This window comes from Dipodomys spectabilis, unplaced genomic scaffold (assembly GCF_019054845.1).
Source record: "Dipodomys spectabilis isolate Male_0828 unplaced genomic scaffold, ASM1905484v1 ptg000221l, whole genome shotgun sequence".
NCBI classification, from domain to species: Eukaryota; Metazoa; Chordata; class Mammalia; order Rodentia; family Heteromyidae; genus Dipodomys; species Dipodomys spectabilis.
Window position 1 is genome coordinate 936,788 of NW_024870898.1, and position 21,024 is coordinate 957,811.

General features: G+C 39.8%; 1 protein-coding gene across 2 annotated transcripts in view; it reads left to right on the plus strand.

Moving 5' to 3' along the window:
• Positions 1-21,024, plus strand: part of Slc9a6 (solute carrier family 9 member A6) — a 68,366-nt gene that overhangs the window by 22,809 nt on the left and 24,533 nt on the right. For both annotated transcript variants that reach the window (XM_042697508.1, XM_042697507.1), the window contains 5 exons: positions 4,883-5,024; positions 7,544-7,649; positions 7,915-8,003; positions 11,051-11,164; positions 19,441-19,552. In XM_042697508.1, coding sequence (XP_042553442.1) covers positions 4,883-5,024; positions 7,544-7,649; positions 7,915-8,003; positions 11,051-11,164; positions 19,441-19,552 — 563 coding nt within the window. The remainder of the gene's footprint in view (positions 1-4,882; positions 5,025-7,543; positions 7,650-7,914; positions 8,004-11,050; positions 11,165-19,440; positions 19,553-21,024) is intronic.

Here is a 21,024-nt window from a genome sequence, read left to right on the forward strand (position 1 = left end):
ATGTGAGGATATTAGGAACTGAAAGTTATGTATTAAATAAAATGTATTATGAATAAGAAACACTAGTAAGAGCAAGGATTCCCCCTATCAGGCAAAAATACATTCTCTTTTATTTGTTGTTGGTCTTGGGGCTTGAGCTCAAAGCCTGAGCTCTGTCTCTGACCCTTTTGGTTCAAGGCTAGCTCTCTACCACTGGCTTTTTGCTGGTTTACTGGAAATAAGAGTCTCACAGACTTTCCTGCTGGGGCTGGCTTCGAACTGCAATCCACAGATCTCAGCCTCCTAAGTAGCTGAGTTAAGGCATGAGCCACTGGCTCCCAGCTAACAATTTTTAAAATTAGATTTAACTTTTTTATTTTGGGGTCCAGTCCTGAGGCCTGAACTCTGGGCCTGGGCGCTGTCCCTCAGCTCTTCAGCTCAAGGCTAGCACTCTACAACTTGAGCCACAGTGCCACTTCCGGCTTTTTTCTTTTTGCATATGTGGTGCTGAGGAATAGAACCCAGGGCCTCATGTATGCAAGGCAAACACTCTACCACTGAGCCACCTTCCCAGCCCCAGATTTAACTTTTTGAACAGAGAATATATCCACATAGTAGAAAAATAAAAACTTTTCAAAGATTTATACAGAAAAGTCATATTCTTATTCTTATAAACTTTGCGGCCCCTTAGAGCTAGATATATTTGGTTCATGTGCAGACAAGTATTTATCCAAATGTAAGCATGTATATGAATATGTATTTGCCTTTCCTTTCTTTTTTCTTCCATGCTTTATTGTATTATAATCACACAATATTTAATTAATGTAGACATTTCCACTGATAATGTTGGCATCTTATTCATTGAGACACATTTATTCCCTTGACTTTTCTTTTTTTGCAAGTATTTCTATTAGTGTACTTTAATTTGACATTGTGTGTGTGTGTGCGCGCGTGCGGGCACGTGCGTGCGTGTATCCATTGTATTTTATATTCCCCTATTACTCAGTGAAGGATTTCACCTACAGAGAATTTGCATTTTTCTCCGCGTTTTATTAGAATCAGTTACTTATTTCAGGAGTTTTATTTTGACATGTCCATATATGTATTCCAGACTTTCCCCTCTGTCATTCTCCCTCTAGCCCCCTCCCCTCTTCCTTCTCAAGCCAATTTCAATAAGCTTCATTGTTCCATTTCTTTTGACCATATCTTTTTTTTGTAGTGCTAGAGGTGGAAACCAGGAACTAGTGCAGGCTAACAAAGTGTTCTACCACTGAAGGACATCTGCAGTCCATCATTTAATTTTACTTTTTCGTTTAATGAGACAGAGTCTGGCTGTGTAGTCCAAACTAGCCTCAAACTTAACATCTTCCTGCTTCAGTCATTTCTTATTTTGAGAATAGCCTACAGAGAGAGAGAGAAAGAGACAGACAGACAGACAGACAGACACAGAGAGAAAGAGAGAGATGAGAGAGACAGAGAGACAGAGAGAATTAACATGGGTGTGTTCTGGCACTCTTCTCATATTTTTCTTTTTTTGGGGGGGTCTGGTTGTGGGGCCTGAACTCTGGGTCTGGGCACTGTCCCTCAGCTCTTCAGCTCAAGGCTAGCACTCTACCACTGGAGCCACAGTGCCACTTCTGGCTTTTTTCTTTTTGCTTATATGGTGCTGAGGAATCGAACCCAGGGCCTCAGGCATGCAAGGCAAGCGCTCTACCACTGAGCCACCTTCCCAGCCCTCTTCTCATATTTTTCATTGTGTGTGTGAGACCAGAATTCGAACATGGTATCTGACCCTTTTGCTTATTGGCTGGAACTCAGCCACCTGAGCCAGGCTGCCAACCCCTCTATTCTTATATGAAAAGAGAATTTTCTTATTGTTTGCAACTATATAATAATCTGTTTGTGATCTATACCATACTTTATTTGCTCAGTCTATGATTGCTGGATACTTGGAGAGTTTTCATTTTTTTTTTTTTGCCATCCCAAATGATGCTTCAGCATTTAACCTTAAACTTTTTTTTTCAGTTTTTACATGTATACATATATGATAGAATAAAGTTTTAAAAGACCTGATGGGTTTAAAGAACAAATACATTAGTAATTGTATTTAACATTGGTAAATTATATTATTTTATACTTTAACCACTAAATTATGGAAGTTTTAAGCTGGGTACAAGTGGCTCAGGACTGTAATCCTAGCTACTTAGGAGGCTAAAATCTGAGGATCTTAGTTCAAAGCTAGCTTGAGCAGATAAGGCTGAGAGACTCTTAACTTCAACTAGCCAACAAAAATCTGGAAGTGGAGTTGTAGCTTAAGTGTTAGAGCACCAGCCTTGAGAGAAAAAGCTAACAAAGACTGCAAGGCCCTGAATTCAAGCCCTAGTACTGACACCAAATAAAAAGAATTATGAGAGTGTCTTGTTTTCTCACAATCTTAGCAATATTCTTGCTAATTTTCTAATAGAGAAATACCACATTGTAGCTTAATTTGTGTTTCTTGTATTAAAGTTAATCATTACATCACTCACTTTGGTTTGCATAGCCTGATTACCCATTGCCTTATTGCGGAATTGGAAATGATCCTTTTGAGATAAACACACTAATCACTTAAATGTTGTACATGACAATATCCAAAATGTCATGTCATCCAAAACCCATGCATGAAGTCCTGCATTCGATTCCTCAGTATCACATAAACCGAAAAAGCTGGAAGTGGTGCTGTGGCTCAAGTGGTAGAGTGCTAACCTTGAGTACAGAGTGGCTCAGGGACAGAGCTCAGGCCTTGAGTTCAAGCCCCAGGACTGGCCAAAAAAAAAGTTACTGGTCATAAAAAAAATGAAGCTATAAATCTCATTAGATTTCTAGTATATAGATACAGGTGAGATCACTAGCATGACTAAGTGAAAAGAATAAGGCAGAAGCAGTTGTTTTCAGCATCAGTTCCCTATCCTAGATACTTACTGTATTCTACTGTCTAAACATCTTACCAATAAATGTTCCTTTTTCGTTGCTCTGAGAGATTGCATTGGAAAGATCTGTTCTGATTTTGTCATATCGTAAACTAATAATCCTTATGTCTTAGTTTTTTCATTCATAAAGGGACCCATTTCTTACAAACTTTAGGAGCAGTTGATTAATGTTAAAGGAAAAAGTAAATATTTTGAGTATGAGCTTTGTTGTATACATATGGATACATAATGAAGAAGAAGGGTGCTAAAAAGCGACAGCCCTTGCCTCTTCCTATTTCAACATGTCTCAAACAGAGTGAGAGAATGAAACTTTACAGAAAATGATTTGAACGATTTCTTTCTTAATTCTTTTTTTTTTGGGGGGGGGGTCCAGTCGTGGGGTCTGAACTCTGAGCTGGGCACTGTCCCTCAGCTCTTCAGCTCAAGGCTAGCGCTCTACCACTTGAGCCACAGCACCACTTCCGGCTTTTTTCTTTTTGCTTATGTGGTGCTGAGGAATCGAACCCAGGGCCTCATGCATGTAAGGCAAGCACTCTACCACTAAGCCACCTTCCCAGCCCCCTTTCTTAATTCTTAATAGCAATATTCCTGGTAATTTTCTAATTGAGAAATACCACATTGTAGCTTAATTTGTTTTTCTTATATTAGAGTTAATCATTACATCCATCACTTTGGTTTGCATAGCCTGATTGCCCATTGCCTTGCTGGAGAGTAGGAAATGATCCTTTTGAGATAAACACACTAATCACTTAAATGTTGTACATGACAATATCCAAAATGTCAAAAAAATGTTTTTGTCGTTTTGGGGCTTGAACTCAGGGCCTGATGGTAAAAGCCATTTCTTATTTATCAAAAAATATCAGGTCCTCTGGCACTTTAAACATTTAAACACAGGATTTAAAATATTCAATCCAGAATAAAAAACTTATGTTAGTCCTGTACTGCAATAAAATAGAAACAAATTAGGAAATTTTAGTTTTGTCTTAGATTTGTTAAAAATTTAACCTGGGAGATAGGAGAACTTGGTATACATGCTGTTTTTTACTCAAAAGAAAGCACTGAAGTGATTATAGGGAGAATTTATTATATTCCTGGGAATGTGTTTTTCCTTCTTTTCATTGACATGGCTTGATGCCTTTGAGTCTGGACTTGTTTTGTAATGCTGGTCCCTCAATTACCTGAAATGAGAGCAGAGTTAGTAATATTAAGTACAGTTGGCAATAGCGATTTTCTCAGCTATGTCAGTTTCCTTGGGTGGCTGTTATAAAAGAAGCTTTTGCAGACTGGGAGGTTGAGATGAAAAGTGTCTTCTGTAATTGCCTGTCTTAGTCTGATGCAGAGTGACTTTCTTTCAGAAAATTGGGGTGGAGGATGCAGCTGGATATGCTCAAAGTACTATTGAGTGAATTCTAATTCCTTGGAGGGCCTTTGGAGCCCTTTTTCTTATAAAAGTCTATTTCAGTTAGTGAATAGATAGCAGGCATTTGGCCCTTTGTATTATTCTAAAAGTTGGAAAGGTACTTTAGTCTTCATTTTTCCTCTATAAGAGAAACAAAATAAAACTGGGTTGAGAACTAAACAATATTCCTTATATTAATGCCTCTTCTTGAAAAAGCAAGGTTTTTCATTAGTTTGTTAGTATGTTAGTGCTTTGGGGCACTCAGTACAAGTAACTCTTCAATAGAATCACAGAAGAATAGTACCCGACAGTTCAAGGAGGAAGAAAAAAATTTCTGTCTCCTGAAATTGTCATTAAAAGAAAAGCTTAGTTTGCTTGCTAGTTGGATATGCTCCAGGAATTTGGGGTAACATTTTCTTCATCTGAAGATTTGAGAGTTTTTTCTCTTGCTCTGATTTTATCTTTATGATCTAAACTAGATAATTTTTTAAAGTAAAATTGTCTCCTAGAGTTAAGAACATTCTGTTTTTTGTAGCTCAATAGTGGCGTACCAGCCTGCTGGAGACAACAGTCACACCTTTGATGTTACAGCTATGTTCAAGTCGATCGGGATCTTCCTTGGGATCTTCAGTGGATCTTTTGCGATGGGTGCTGCTACTGGAGTGGTGACTGCTTTAATATCCTTTGATTATATTTATCTTTTCCTGTTAACCCAATGAAGTAGTTGAACCCTATCATCTGCAGTTTCTCCTAGTTCTGTAAAGAGAATTATGTTAGAATTATTATTAGAACCAAGTATTTGGTCTGAAAATATGAAGCAATAATCTTTGCTAAATTAAAGAATTTCCTTTTTATGCATAGGGCTCAGTGCCCTAAAACTGTTGTGGGGGCATAATCTAGCTACTTTCAAGCTTTCAAACCCTTTGGCTTAGCCTCCTGAATGGTGAGATAGCAGGCATGTACCATAATGCTTGATACTCCAAAACTTGTATGGCAAGTCATGGTATCCCTTTGAGTGTGGGGTTATTTTTGTGCCAGTCCTGGGACTTGAAGTCAGGGCCTAAGCACTGTCCCTCAGCTTTATTTTGCTCAACACTAATGCCCTACCCACTTGAGCCACAGCTCCACTTCTCCATTTTGGGTGGTTAATTGGATATGAGAGTCTCATGGACTTTCCTGTCAGGGCTGACTTTGCATTGTGAACAATATATGATTATAATGCCACATGAACAAATTATGGTTCCTGAGTGAAAGTGTATAGGATTTTAGTCCTTTTCTCCCAATTTTAAACTTTTTATGCCACAGCCCTGGCCTGGGAGCCTAGATTGTAGTCCTGATACTGCTATTAGCTAGCTATGAGAAACATTGGGCAAGTCATTCTTGTATTCATTCAGAAAACATTTCCTGTTTTCCTGTTACATGCCAGGTGATGTCAAAAATAAATAAGCCATATATGGTCCTTGCCTCCATAGCGCTTCCACTATTATGGCAGATACAAATGTGATAGGAACTTTTATACTCTGCTTCTTTAGATTACAATGTAGGAAATTAGAGGATAGGAACATTAGGAAAAATGAATAGGAGTGGATGATCTCTAAAGAGTTTCCAGCTATAATCTTTCAATACTTTGGTGGCAACAGGATTTGAACTTAGGGCATCACACTTGCTAGGCAGGGGCTGTACTGTTTGAGCCAAGCCTCTACCCCTACCATTTTGCTCTAGTTATTTTTAAGACATAGTCTTGCTTTTTGCTCCAGCTGGTTTGTACCATGATTCTCTATTTAGCTTCCTGTTGTAGCTGGAATTAGAGACATGCTAATGTGTTCAGCTGTTGGGTGAGATGGGATCTAATCAGCTTTTTCCCAGGCTAGACTTGATCTATGATTCTCTTACTCTTTGCCTACTAAGGAACTAGAATTGTAGGTGAGAATGAAAGTCAGGATTATACCTTCTTAGCCACAGCCTCAGCCCTCTTTTAATACTTTCATATAAAAAAATGCATGATTCTTTGTTAAGAATATCTTAGTTTGCTTGGTTTGTACTTCAACTTTGCACTGGTATGGACTTTTTTTGTGGCTTTTTATAGCTGAACGGAGGCGTAAAGGGCAGTAAAATGGTTCTGAAGGTAGCCAGTACAGATGGTATCTCTTTGCTATTAACAGGTGCCTTGAGGGTAGGAAGTTTATCTTGTTCATCATTTTGTGGTAGTACATAGTTCCTGAAGTGACACTAGATTCTAGCCTGAGGTCTGTTGCAACTTGGCACACACCATTCTACCCACTGTCAGCCAATACATACTTTTTTGTTCATTTATTGTAAAAATGTTGTACAGGGGGGTTACAGTTACATGAGCAAGGTAATGAGTACATTTCCTATTGAGCGTTGTTGCCTCCTCCTTTGTTTCCCCCTACCATCCCTTCCCTCCCTCCTCCACAACTACCCCCCAATACATGCTTTTTAAACTAATAGAAATGAGTGAAATGCCCATTGCTTCATCATGGGGTGAATGCTCTACATCACAGATGTTTTAGAAGGTGAAGTAAAAATTGCTCTAATTACGGAAGCTGACTTGCTTTGGGCCACAAATTAATAGCATTGGCATGTTTTGTATCCAATCTGTTTGCTTTTCCCTGTTACCTACTTTTTACTGGCAGGGTATTTTTCTGGCAGAGTATCTCATCCCTGTAATACAGAAGGAGCAGCTAAGCTATGAGACTTACAGGAATGCAGCTGCAGCCTATCCCTTAGTAATAAGGGGCTCATTCTAAGAGTTCTAAACTTCATTGCTTTCTTACTCTGTGACTGTGTGTGTTTGTGTGTGTGTGCGTGCACGCGCACGTGCCAGTACTGGGGCTTGAACTCAGCCTGGGTGTTGTGCATTAGCTTTTTTTCAGTCAAAGCTGCTACTCTACCACTTGAGTGACACTTCCACTTTGGGCATTTTGCTGTTAATTGGAGATAAGAGTCTCTCAGATTTTTCTGTCTGGACTGGCTTTGAACTGGGATCCTTAGGTCTCAGCCTCCTGATTAGCTATGATTACAAGCATGAGCTACTAATGTCTGGCTTACTTTGTGACTTTTATATTAGGTATGCTTGACAGCCTTATTACCCTTCATGATTGCCTTGCTTCAACTATTGTTTTTGTAGTCCCATTTCTGTCTTTTGAGATCTTGTTACCAAGCTTAACAGTCCTACGTGACAAAGTTCACTAAATTGCGGGAGTTCCAGTTGCTGGAGACAGGCCTGTTCTTCTTGATGTCCTGGAGTACCTTCCTCTTGGCTGAAGCTTGGGGTTTCACAGGTGGGTGACTTCCTTCTTTGGATTATAAACCTTTACAGGGAATAACCTAGAGAGCTACTCCACAGGTAGATCAGTTCCTCATATTTGAACATACTGTTATATTTGGGATTTAGGTCCTCATGTTAGAATGTAAAACAGATTTCCAGTGAAAATGGTTTCTGTCAACAAAGTACATGAAAACGTCAATACTATGCGTAAAATCTGCCTAAGTATAAATTTTGTGAACCATCCTTCTATGGGAACTTGAAATTTACTGTCTTTGTAGGTGTGGTTGCAGTATTGTTTTGTGGTATCACACAAGCACATTATACATACAATAATTTGTCCACAGAATCTCAGCACCGAACAAAACAGGTAAGAGAAGCTATAATTATTAATATTTTTTTTCTTTCAGCAAAACACGTTTTTTCAACTTAGAAAAAATTTTAATCCAGTTCAGGAAAAGTGTACTATTCTTTTGACTCTACAAGTGGATGAGATTAGTAGGGTAAAAGCCTCTTGATGGGGATACCTTATCTTAACAGAATAATCAGAGGCTATATTAATATGCTTCCCATAGCCAATCAGTTAGCCTCCTCTTCTAGTATTATCCTGTTCTTCAGTGAATTTAAAGAGTAATGCTTTGCAAACTCATTCTAGGTTGAATAGAACTGTTGTTGTATAATGAAGATAAGATTAGCTATTAATCTCCTGGTCCATACACAGAACATTGACTTCTTTCAGTCTTCATGCAGGCCCTGCAAAGCTTACTATTGCCAGCAACCTCAGAGGACTGTGTCATTGGCCAGGTATTAAATGGTAATGGTGCAGTGTACTTAAAAAGAATTATGAAGGAAATAAGCATAAAATTTTCCAGTTTTAGGAAAAATGGAACAAATATGCAAGTAAAATGTACTATCTGAAATAGAAAACAGATGCATTCCAGATGAGGATCCTAGCGATAACTAGTAGCTTTCAGTTTTGCCAGATGATTAGAATAGTGACATGAGCCTAGAAGGGACCAATGCTGAAGCAGGGACAGTTAAGTAGTTCCTTTTTTTCCACATTGTCTTGGATCCTCAAATTTAGTTTATGACCCATACTTTCTCTCCAAAAGAAATTAAGGTTTCCCATCAAAGCAGATACATTAAAAATTACAAATCATTTTTGCAAATGAATTCAGTGCACTGAGTATAGAGAAGAAAACCAGCTGTAGTTTCAGCATTTTTCTAGCGAGAAAGCAGGGGCATAAAACCAACAGGATAGGGCTGAGAAGGTGGCTCAGTGGTAGAGCGCTTGCCTTGCATACTTGAGGCCCTGGGTTCGATTCCTCAGCACCACATAAGCAAAAAGAAAAACGCTGGAAGTGGCACTGTGGCTCAAGTGGTAGAGTGCTGGCCTTGAGCTGAAGAGCTGAGGGACAGTGTCCAGGCCCAGAGTTCAGGCCCCACGACCGGACCAAAAAAAACCCAAAAAAACCAACAGGATAAAAGCTTTCGATCTTGTTGGTGATAGGAAACATGTACACAGAAAACTGATACAAATAACAAATCCTGGATTATGTGCTTGGGATCATATGTCATACGAGAAATGGCAGAGAAACAGGGAAATAGTTTGAAGTTTAAGCTGCTGGATGCTATCACAGAAGAAATGGTGCATCCCAAGGATTTGGAAATGCGTAGGAGAATTTGTAAACCATGAAAGTTATATAGAATTCAAGTTGCAATGTCCATGAATAGATTTTATTGGCAATTAACTAGACTTATTTTTAAATGTATAGCTATGGCTAGCAAAGTTGGGTAGTTGTGACAGAGACCTGTGATCAGCAAAGCCTCAAATATTCATTCTCTGTCCAGATAGGATGGCATATACCTATAATCTCTGCCTTCAGGAGGAAGAGGCCAGTGGATCACAAGCTCAAGGCCAGCTTTTGCTATGTAGTGAGACTCTAAGAAAGAAATTACTCTCTTCCCCTGCACAGGAAGTTTGAAAACCCCTGTGTAGTAGATTTGAATCAAGGCTCTATATTGTTTCAAATCCTTTGTTTGACTTTTTTTTTGGGGGGGGGGGCCTGAGCACTGTTCCTGAGCTTCTTTTGTTCAAGGATAGCATTCTACCACTTGAGCCACAGCTCAACTTCCAGCTTTTTTCGGTAGTTTATTGGAGATAAGAGTCTCATGGACTTTCCTGCCCAAGTTGGCTTTGCACTGCAATCCTCAGTGCTCAGCCTTCTGAGGAGCTAGGATTAAAGATGTGAGCCACCAGGTTACCCACTACTTTTTGGTTGTGTGACAAGAGCACACAACTTCTCTGTGCTTCAGTTTTGCTCTCTTTAAGATGCAGATAATAGTACCTACTTTGGAGTGGTGAGATTAAAATGAGACAATGCCATGGAAAGTGCTTAGTATAGAATTAGACACATAGGAAACCTAGATAACAGATAGCTATTCCATGAAATAAGTAAATACAAATAGTAGTGTATTAAGTCATTTAAAGAAAAATGTATACTTATTTTCATTTTTTTTCCCTCATAGTTGGGTAGTAAGCCAGCACAGCATTTTTTGTATGTGAGTTTGGGGATTGGTTCTGCAGCTTCGTACACGGTGGTCAAGTACTGTACCACTGAGCCATATTCCAAGCCCCTCCAATTCTGCTTTGAAAAGATAACTTGCCCAAAGCCACATAGCTAGCAAGCGGGGAATGCAAGGGACTCTGACTAAGATTAGGTTCTTTTTCTCCTTCCTATTGTGGGAAAGAGCATGGATAGATAGCTACCATGGCTAGAGGGATGTAACTATGGAGGGCCTTCATTCATTCATCAAGCCTCAGACCCCTGATGTTACTAATGTTTGAGAAGGGAGCTGAGTACAGAATCCCTGTCATTGGAAAGATTACTTACTAAATGTGGACTAAGACTCGGGAGAAAAAGTGCAGTCAGCAACAAGCTAGTGATACGAGATTGGCTCTGCAGCACTATGCCTGGATAAAGTAAAATGGGATAATCTAGCTTGTAGAGAGGGAATTACACAGAAATTGTCATTTCTAGAGAGACTAATAAGCTGGAGGTGGGAAATGGGGGTGTCAGGTTTACCATTTAGCATCCTCTTGCAGCATGGTGAGTGGAAAGTAAAGCAATGGCAAGGGACACAAGGAACATTCAAGAAAGAAAATTTGCCCAGGTTTGGAGGAGGAAGAATGACTGACAGTAGGGATTTGGGGAAGGGGAGTGAAGACGCAACATTTATATCTCTTTTGGTAGGACTGGAAATGACATCCATACATTCAATCCCTTTGAGTCACCTATTTTCAGTTACATGTATAAACTCTGTATATCAAGAGTCTGTTTCATTGTATTAGTAATGCGCATGTTTTCAAATTGTGAAAATTATTGACTGGACTAACTTATAACGATTTCATTGCAGTTGTTCGAGCTTCTCAATTTCCTGGCAGAGAATTTCATCTTTTCCTACATGGGGCTCACGCTGTTTACTTTCCAGAACCATGTCTTTATCCCAACATTTGTGGTAGGAGCATTTGTATCCTTTGTGTTCTGTTTTGAAAAGCCATTTTTAATTGAGATTTTCATACAGTTGGGAGTGTGGGCGACAATAAGGCCTTTATGTAAAATTTTCTTCTGGGTAAAACAAACAAGTACTTTAACTTTTTTTCTCTTCTATTATGTGCTGTTTAAGTTTCTGTTTATTGCTTAAAAGTGACAGATTGATATGATAGAGATCCCCATGCTTGCCTCATATGCCTGAGGCCCTGGGTTCAATTCCTCAGCACCACATAAGCAGAAAAAGCCAGAAATGGTGCTGTGGCTCAAGTGGTGGAGTATTAGCCTTGAGCTGAAGAGCTGAAGGACAGTGCCCAGGCCCAAAGTTCAGGCCCCATAACCAACAACAACAACAAAAAGAAATCCTCTACCATTCTGCCAACCTCAAAGATAAAATTTTTTGTCCTCAACTGGGTATGATGGGTGCATACCTGTAATCTCAGTTACTTGTGATGCTAAGGCAAGAGGAGGATACCAAGCTCTAGGCCAACATAATGAGGTCCTGTCATAAAATAAAGTTTTAAAAAAGGGTTGGTGATGTAACTCAGCCATATAGCATTAACACTGTATGTACAAGACCATATGTTCCATCTCCAGTACCACAAACTCCTCTTTTATTAAGAGGAGAAAAGCAGTTTATTCTACATCGTATTAGAGGAAAAAAAAGTTTAGGGGCTGGGAAGGTGGCTCAGTGGTAGAGCGCTTGCCTTGCATGCCTGAGGCCCTGGGTTCGATTCCTCTGCACCACATAAGCAAAAAGAAAAAAGCCAGAAGTGGCACTGTGGCTCAAGTGGTACAGTGCTAGCCTTGAGCTGAAGAGCTGAGGGACAGCGCCCAGCCCAGAGTTCAGGCCCCATAACCGGAACAAAAAAAAAAAAAAGAAGAAGTTTAAATGAGGTAAGGAGGTCAGTTTCTATTGTCTTTCTCCCTCCCTCTCCCTGTCTATCCATCCATCTACCTATCCATCTCTCTGAATCAACTTCTGGTAGTGCTGGGGTTTGAACTCAGGGCCTTGTACTTGCTAGACAGGTGCTATACCACTTGAGCCATACTCCCAGCCCTTCCATCTTTCTCTCTCTCTTTCATATGAGTGAATAGAGACTTTAAAACGCAATTGAAAGGAAGAACCTGAGAATATGAAAGAAAACAGTAAGTAGTATAAGCCTCTGAGAATTTAGAGAGAAATGGAATCCAAAGCATGTGAAGAGGAATTGGCCCTCATTGGGAGGAGAGACAGCTGTTTTGTTGGTACAGAAGAGAAAAGGGCAAGTAGAGAAGAAGGTGCGGGCTGGGAAGGTGGCTCAGTGGTAGAGCGCTTGCCTTGCATGCATGAAGCCCTGGGTTTGATTCATCAGCACCACATAAGCAAAAACAAAAAAGCCGGAAGTGGTGCTGTGGCTCAAGTGGTAGAGCGCTAGCCTTGAGCTGGAGAGCTGAGGGACAGCACCCAGGCCCAGAGTTCAGGCCCCAAGACCGGACCCCCCCCCAAAAAAAAAAAAAAAGAAAAGAAAAGAAGGTGCATCTGTAAGATGGAGCTCCTGGATTCTGTTTTTACCTGTGAGGTAGTGGGTAAAAGTATCTTCTAAGAGTGAATTAGAGAAGTATATCATTTGTATCCATCATGTAACATATTACCTTGAAACACAGCAGGTTTAAAACAGCAAACATCCCAAAGGTCAGGAGTATCCAAAGGACGGGAGTCCTGGAGTAGCTTTGTTGGGTGGTTCTGGCTGAAGGATCTCTCAGAAGGTTGTAGTAGCATTGTTGGCTACCACTACACTGAGTAGGTAGCTGTGTGTGGAAGTTCCCCTGCAGGCTTGCTCCCATGGTTGTCAGCAGGAGAGGATTCCTACCTCCCATTAGAGCAGTTCACACCATAGATTTCCCCAGATTGAGTGAGCTGAGAGTATCAAGAGGGAAGCCAGAGTCCTTTTAAACTTGAATCTCAGGATCTAGAGGTTCACAGCTATAATCCTAGCTACTCAGGAGGCTGAGATAATAGGATGCAGATTATAAGACAATGGGCGAGGGGATCAGAAAAATCCATGAGACTCCATTTCCAATTAATTAGCATGAAGCCAGGCTGGCAATACAGCATGAGCTGTGAGCAAGGAAGCCAACACACACACACACACACACACACACATACATACACACACACACACACACACATACATACACACACACACACACACACATACATACACACACACACACACACACACACAATCTAGTCTTGGAAGTAACATCTCATTATTCCTTCTGAAATATTGACCAACCTGATACAATAGTACAGTGTGAGCAGGGTCGGCCCAGTATTGTGATAACTAGAAAGCAGGGATCATTAGGAACTACATTAGAGGGTGGCTTACACAGATGATTAAGAATTTTGAGGAAAGTAAGACAAGATTTATAAAATAGTCACTGAGAATGGAAGAATGAATTGACCAAGGAAATGCACTAGCATTGCTGAGCTGTAAATAGGGACACATTTGAGTTGGAGGAGCAGGTATTTACAAGAAAGCCACTCTGCCTTGTTGTGTGACTGTGTCCAGGAGGCCTTAGCTGTATGCATGGAGAAAAGAAAATAGGGTCTATCCAGGTATGGGTTTTCTGTTGAGTGGATGTAATGAAACAGAGAAGGCCAAAGCAAATGTTGGGTATTAGAAAGAGTATTACCAACTCATGGATAAGGGAAGTGAAGAAAAGAGAGGATTGACCATTGGAGAAAAAAGTAGAATGTTGTTTGTCCTAGAGATCCCAGTAAGTGAAAGAATGATGGAAGATAGTTGAACATAAAATATGGAAAGAAACATTGTGGTCAGAGAGAGGTGGGAGAGGGGAAGCAAGGCTCTGAAGGTTTCCTTATTAATGAGGGTTTTTTTTTGTTTTTTTTTTGGGGGGGGTCCGGTCATGGGGCCTGAATTCTGGGCCTAGGCGCTGTCCCTCAGCTCTTCAGCTCAAGGCTAGCGCTCTACCACTTGAGCCACAGCCTCACTTCCGGCTTCTTTCTTTTTGCTTATGTGGTGCTGAGGAATTGAACCCAGGGCCTCATGCATGCAAGGCAAGCGCTCTACCACTGAGCCACCTTCCCAGCCCTCCTTATTAATGTTTTCTTTTTTAATTTTAATTTTATTTTCCATAAGATATACAGAGGGGTTACAGTTACATAAGTAAGGTAGTGAGTACATTTCTTGTCTAACTTGTTAACCCCTCCCTCGTTTTCTCCCTCTTTTCCTCCCCCTCCCCTACCCCCCCAAGTTGTACAGATCATTTCCAACATATTGTCTTGTGAGTATTGCTGTTGCATATGTCCCTACTTGTTCTTTGTCTCACCATTTTGTTGTTCCCCTTCCCTTCCCTAGTTCAGATAAACGAATATACATACCCAGTGTACCAAAATCAAATATAGTGACAACAGGGAATATTTGTGTGTCAGTGCTGGAGCTTGAATTTGAGGGCTGGGCGCTGTCCCTTAGCCTGCTTTTTTTCCCCTCAAGTCCAATGCTCTACTTACTACTTGAGTCACAGCTCCACTTCAGACTTTTTTTTGTGTGTGTTTAATTGGAGATGAGTCTTGTGAACTTTCCTGCTTTGAACTACAATCCCCAGATTTAGCTTCCTCATTAGCTTATTACAGACATGAGCCACCAGTGCCTGGCTTGAATTTTCTAATAGCTCTGGGTATTATTTGTTTGTTTGTTTGTTTATTTAACTGCAGATCAATCCACTGCCCCCCCCCTCAGTCCTAGGTCTGAATTCAGGCCTGAGCACTGTCCCTGAGCTTTTTTGCTCAAGGCTAGTGCTCTGCCACTTGAGCCACAGCTCCCCCACCTGGCTTATTTTTGTACTTTATTAGGGACTCCTGCCCAGGCTGGCTTCTAACTGTGATCCTCAGAACTCAGCCTTTTGAGTATCTAGGATTACAGAAGTGAGTCACCAATGCCCGGCTGTTTGCATTCTTGTTTTTAATATTTATTTATTTATTTGAGTGTTGTGATGATTCCCTGAAGATGTAGAAGAAGCAGTATAGCACACGTGGTTTTTGTTCCTTCTACAGATCCAGCCTCACTGTTTTTATTATTGTGGAAGTCTGAAGTGATGTCTTTTTATTCTACTCCTGGCTCTCTTTTTTCAATGAGCTGGCCCCAAATTGCCAGCACATTTCCTACAGCACACTTAACTGTTATTCATATTCACTTAACTGTAGCTGTGGAAGTGACGGGATTTACTGAAAAAGCCACTAGGCTACCTTCAACTTTGGAATCCTCTGATCACTTTTGCTATTCGAGAGGATTTGGGTGATCAGATACTGATCTTAGCCATGAATAATATTGCCATATATCCAAATGTCTTCTACATGTATGCTTCAAAAGCATACATGTGTTTCTCCAAATTTGCAAGTATTTCTACTGACCGTTTCATTTTCTGAGCTCTGCCAGTGCCTGTCATGGGTGTCCTGGGTCTATGGTTGTGCCACCTTGTATAGATACATTGAATCAGGGCAGTACCAGGCACCAGTGGTGGATTTCCCTAATGTTCTCTTCCTGTTTAAGGTCCCACCCAGGATATCATGCCTTCATTGGGTGTTACTTGACTACAGTAGTTTCTTAGCTGCTCTTGTCTTGCTCACTAACCAGGAATTTTGTTCCTCAGTTGGAATTCGATGTTTTTCCTGATTAGATTGGGATTTTGTGTTCTTTGGGAGGAACATGAGAGAAGTGAAGTGCCATTCCCATCATATCATATCAAGGGTACATATTTATTAACCGGTTAATAATGTTTGTAGTCAGTCACTTAGCTGAGATAGTGTTTATCAGGTTTTTCCATTTTAAGTTACTCACTTTTTTCTTTCAGTGTTCTTGGACTTATAAAGATGGAGCCTCATATAGCCCACATTTGGGGAGTAGGAGATTTAGTTTTACCTAATCAAGGACAGAATTACTTGGAATTTTTACATAGAATATCTGTTTTCTGTTTCTTGTATTTTTTTTTTTTTGGTCCGGTCGTGGGGCCCGAACTCTGGGCCTGGACGCTGTCTCTCAGCTCTTCAGCTCAAGGCTAGCGCTCTACCACTTGAGCCACAGTGCCACTTCCGGCTTTTTTCTTTTTCGCTTATGTGGTGCTGAGGAATCGAACCCAGGGAATCATGCATGCAAGGCAAGCGCTCTACCACTGAGCCACCTTCCCAGCCCTCTGTTTCTTGTATTTTTTAGTCAGTCACTTCTTTCAGTACAGATCTTATTGAATTTGTGTGTGTGTGTGTGTGTGTGTGCGCGCACGCGCACGTGCGTGCATGCATGCATGCTGGTACTAAGGCTTGAACTCAGGGCTAGGATGCTATCCCTTTGCTTTTCCACTCAAGACTGGTATTCTACCACTTGAGACACAACTCCATTTCAGGCTTGTTTTTGGTAGTTAATTGGAAAAGAGTCTCACAGACTTTCCTATTTGGCCTGGCTTGAACTGCAATCCTCAGATCTCATTATACTTTGGATTATTATAAAACTTTCAATTTTTTTGTTGATCAAACAGTCCCAGTTTTGGCCATGGGGACTTCTTTCAATGGAGTGAGTCTTGTGTCCCCTTGATATACTCCCATCACCGATTTTTGGTTTACCTTTGTCTATTAGCACATTCTTACTTTCTGGAAACATAAGATATATCAGGTATATTTTATAGTATTCTGCCTCAGTACAAGAATTAGTTATCTCTGCAGGGAGTCCTGGTTTTATTTAATGGAGAATTGTATTAGAAACACAGGTCTGTGTAGTAAATACACTCAGTGCTATTGAGTGTCCTTGATTCTAGATCCTCTCAGGTGACAGGCCAAGAAAATATACATGCATTTACTAAGTCATATAACTATATTTATCTTCATTAAGCTAAACATTGGTTTTTATTATTATCTCCATCTGTAAGCCATTACCACATGCATTATTCTGTTCTTCCTTTGTTGATCTGTGCATTCCCATTCCAACATTTACGTAATTGTTGTAGTACATGTGTACAATCACACTATTTAAAGATAGGGATGCAGTTTGAGAAATGTAGCCAATGATGTCATTGCATAAACATCATGAAGAGAATTTGCAAAAGCCTTTACAGTATAGGTCAGTTATTTGACATGGCTACCTAACAGACATGGTAAACAGAAATGGTAAACTTTTCTTTGTAAGTAGAAGTACACTAAAATAAGGAAGTACAGTGTAGTAAATACACAAACAAGGCATTTGTTATTATTACCAAGTATCATGTACTCTGCATAGTTGCTTGTGTTGTGTCTTTATATGGCTGGCATCACAATGTACTTCATTATACCAGTATCATCACAAACAAGAGTAATGTTAGGATAGCTATGATACCACTAACACATTTCAGCTGTGTTCTAATCTTACAGGACAATGATGGTATAGATGCAGTCTGGTTTTTTTTTTTTTGTCAGTTGTGGGGTTTGAACTCTGGACCTGGGTGCTGTCCATCAGCTCTTCAGCTCAAGGCTGGTGATCTACCATTTGAGCCACAATTCCACTTCCGGTTTTCTGGTGGTTTATTGGAGATAAGAGTCATGGACTTTCCTGCTGGAGCTGGCTTTGAACCATGATCCTCAGATCTCAGCTTCCTGAATAGCCAGGATTATAGGCATGAAACACTGGTGTCTGGCATGTAGTCTGTTCTTGACGGAAATGTTATGTGATACACGACTATATGATAATGTCAGAATTATTAGTCTGTATTCTCATGGGAAACAGTTTTTATTTTTTTTGGGTCTGGTCGTGGGGCCTGAACTCTGGGCCTGGGCACTGTCCCTCAGCTCTTCAGCTCAAGGCTAGTGCTCTACCACTTGAGCCACAGCGCCACTTCTAGCTTTTTTCTTTTTGCTTATGTGGTGCTGAGGAATCGAACCCAGGGCCTTGAGCATGCAAGGCAAGCGCTCTACCACTGAGCCACCTTCCCAGCCCCGGGAAACAGTTTTTACCAATTGGTATACAATTCTTACATGCAGTTCCTTTAGTATAGTCTACAGATTGCTATCTCTCAAGGCTATCACTTTTTTTAATCACATTTTTTTCTTCTTTTTATTGTCAAGGTGATGTATAGAGGGGTTACAGTTTCATAAGGTAATAAGTACATTTCTTGTCAAACTTGTTATCCCTTGTTTTTTTTGTTTTTAATCTTTTTTTTTGGGGGGGGGGTTGGTCATGGGGCTTGAACTTTGGGCCTGGGCACTGTCCCTGAGCTCTGAAGCTCAATGTTAGCTGTCTACCACTTGAGCCACAGCACCACTTCCAGCTTTTTCTGTTTATGTGGTACTGAGGAATCAAACCCAGGGCCTCATGCATGGGAGAAAAGCATTCTATCACTGAGCTACCTTCCTAGCCCATGTTATTTTTAATATTAGGTTTTCCTTTATATTCCTACCAGGAACTAGAGTAGGGACTGTATTGTGATCTCTGAAAGTAAATTTGTAATTATAAAACAGGACTTTCTATAGATATCAGATAGAAAACAATATACCACAATTGATTTCTAGTTAAAACACATCTGAATTCACATTAAGCCTATCCATTGAAGTAGGCTGTAAGTGTAGACTCAGTGGGACACAGTAAGGGTTGCAGGATTTCTAAAGCTTTAAGTTGGCTATGCATCCCCCATTCTGTGTTCTAAGGAAGGAATGGGGAGATTTACCCAACATTATTATTCCTATCCACTCTGGCAATGGTAATGAGGTAGCCTATTTTATTGTTATTAGGGATTTTTTTGGAGTACTGGAGTTTGAACTCAGGGTCTCAAGATTCTTTACTGTTTGAGCCTTAACCTCTAACCTTGCTTTTTGCTAGTTAATTTTGAAGATGGAGTCTAGTGGACTTTTCTGCCCATGCTAACCTCGAACCATAGTCCTTAGGGATGAGACACTGGCACCCAGCTTATTTCTCTTCATTAATTCATTAATTTTCTATATGTTAGAACAACCCATTCTATTTGGTAGCAACTAGCATATGTGATTATTTAAAATCAGTTTAAATCATATAAAATTTATACTTCATTCACAATAGCAACATTCTGGTGCTCACAGTATCAGAAATTTGTATTTGCAGAAAGTTCTAGTACACAGAATTGTTAGGTGATGAATCAAGAGACCATGTGTTAAAAACTAGCTCCCAAAAATAATTTAGTCTTTCCCTATCACAAATGTATAGTCCAAATAATATTAACAGTAAAAAGAAATGATCCTTAACTTATTAATAATTTTAGATTGCTATTTTCCTGGGAAGAGCTGCCAATATTTACCCCTTGTCTCTGTTACTTAATTTGGGTAGAAGAAGTAAGATTGGATCAAATTTTCAACATATGATGATGTTTGCTGGTAAGTTGTAACTTTTTTATCTTGTCCACTCAAACAACTTGTTCACAACATATGCTAGCTTTATAAATGAACCTAAAATGTCTTGACCGAAATTGTATCTTTCCTTACATGAAGATCCTCAGTGTCCCATTCTCTTCTTTGAGAATCTTTTAATATTCTGCCACCAAGTCTTTGGTTTAGGACTATGTCTTACAAAATAAAAGGATTAAAGATGAATACATTCTCACATCAAGACTTAGAAGTCTAAAGGAATTTTATCTGTAATTATCCATTTGTCTGCCTTTAAATAGGCAAAGAGAGAAAACTGCTGTGGTAAATCCATGCTTTTAGAATACCGTTAATCACTAAAAATAAACTGTATTTTATTGGTATATATTAAATTTAACAGAGTAGGGGGTTTCATCAGGACATTTCTATACATTCATATGCTTTGATTATATTCATTCCCCCATTACTTTTTCTTGTCCCCAGTTCTACCTCCTTCCTTTCCCTTTCCCTTTTATGACCATGCATATTTTGGAGGGAGGCTCCCAAGTTTTATTCAGGAACTCATACAAAATATTCCTTATAAATGAATTTTAATCCCTCTCTTCCTTCTCTTCTTCCTCCTGGTTAATCTGGAAGTAACGTAATTCATAACTCTCTTTGCTGTTAGCAACTATGAGTAACCAGTCACGTAGATTATTCTTCTTCAAATATTTTTTGGTGAGATATTTCAAATACCTTTTGGAGAAAGGCACCACAGAAGTTACAGTGATCTTGCTTTTGCTTCTCTCAATGGTGACCACTCCTCCACCAAGATTTTCAGCTTTCCCGATCACCTTGATTCTCTCTTGGAGAAACTGCTCAAAATTGGCAGCATCCATGATACCATCTTCTACAGGGTGGGTGTAGTTCAAGGTGAACTCCAGAACCTGCTTCATTTTTGCCCCCTCTTACCTCAAGCCTTTTTACAGGTACCAGGGTGGCAGCGGAGGCAGAAAGGGAGCGAAATGTACCGCGCAGATGCAAAGAGCCCTCGGCGCACAGGGCACACAGGGCTCAACCACTACCATGAAAATTTTTATTTTGTTTTGATTTGTCTTGTTTTATTTCTCCCTTCCACAATGAGAAAAAAAACGAGTATTTGTCATTTTGGAACTGGTTTATTTCACTCAACATGATGATCTCTAGTTCCATCCAATTTCCAGCAAATAATATAATTGCGTTCTTTTTAGTGGTTAAGTAAATATACCACATTTTCTTTATCCATTCATCTGTTGTTGGTCACCTGGGATGAATCCAAAATTTGGTCATTGTGAATAATATTGTGAAAAACCAGGGTATACAGATATCTGTCGTTAAAAAACAAATTATTGATCCATACAACCCAGTTGAATATCAGAATCATCAAGCTTAGTGAGAGAAGCCATTCTCAGGTTACATACTCTGTGAGTTCACTTATAAAACATTCTCAAAAAGACAATCAAGTA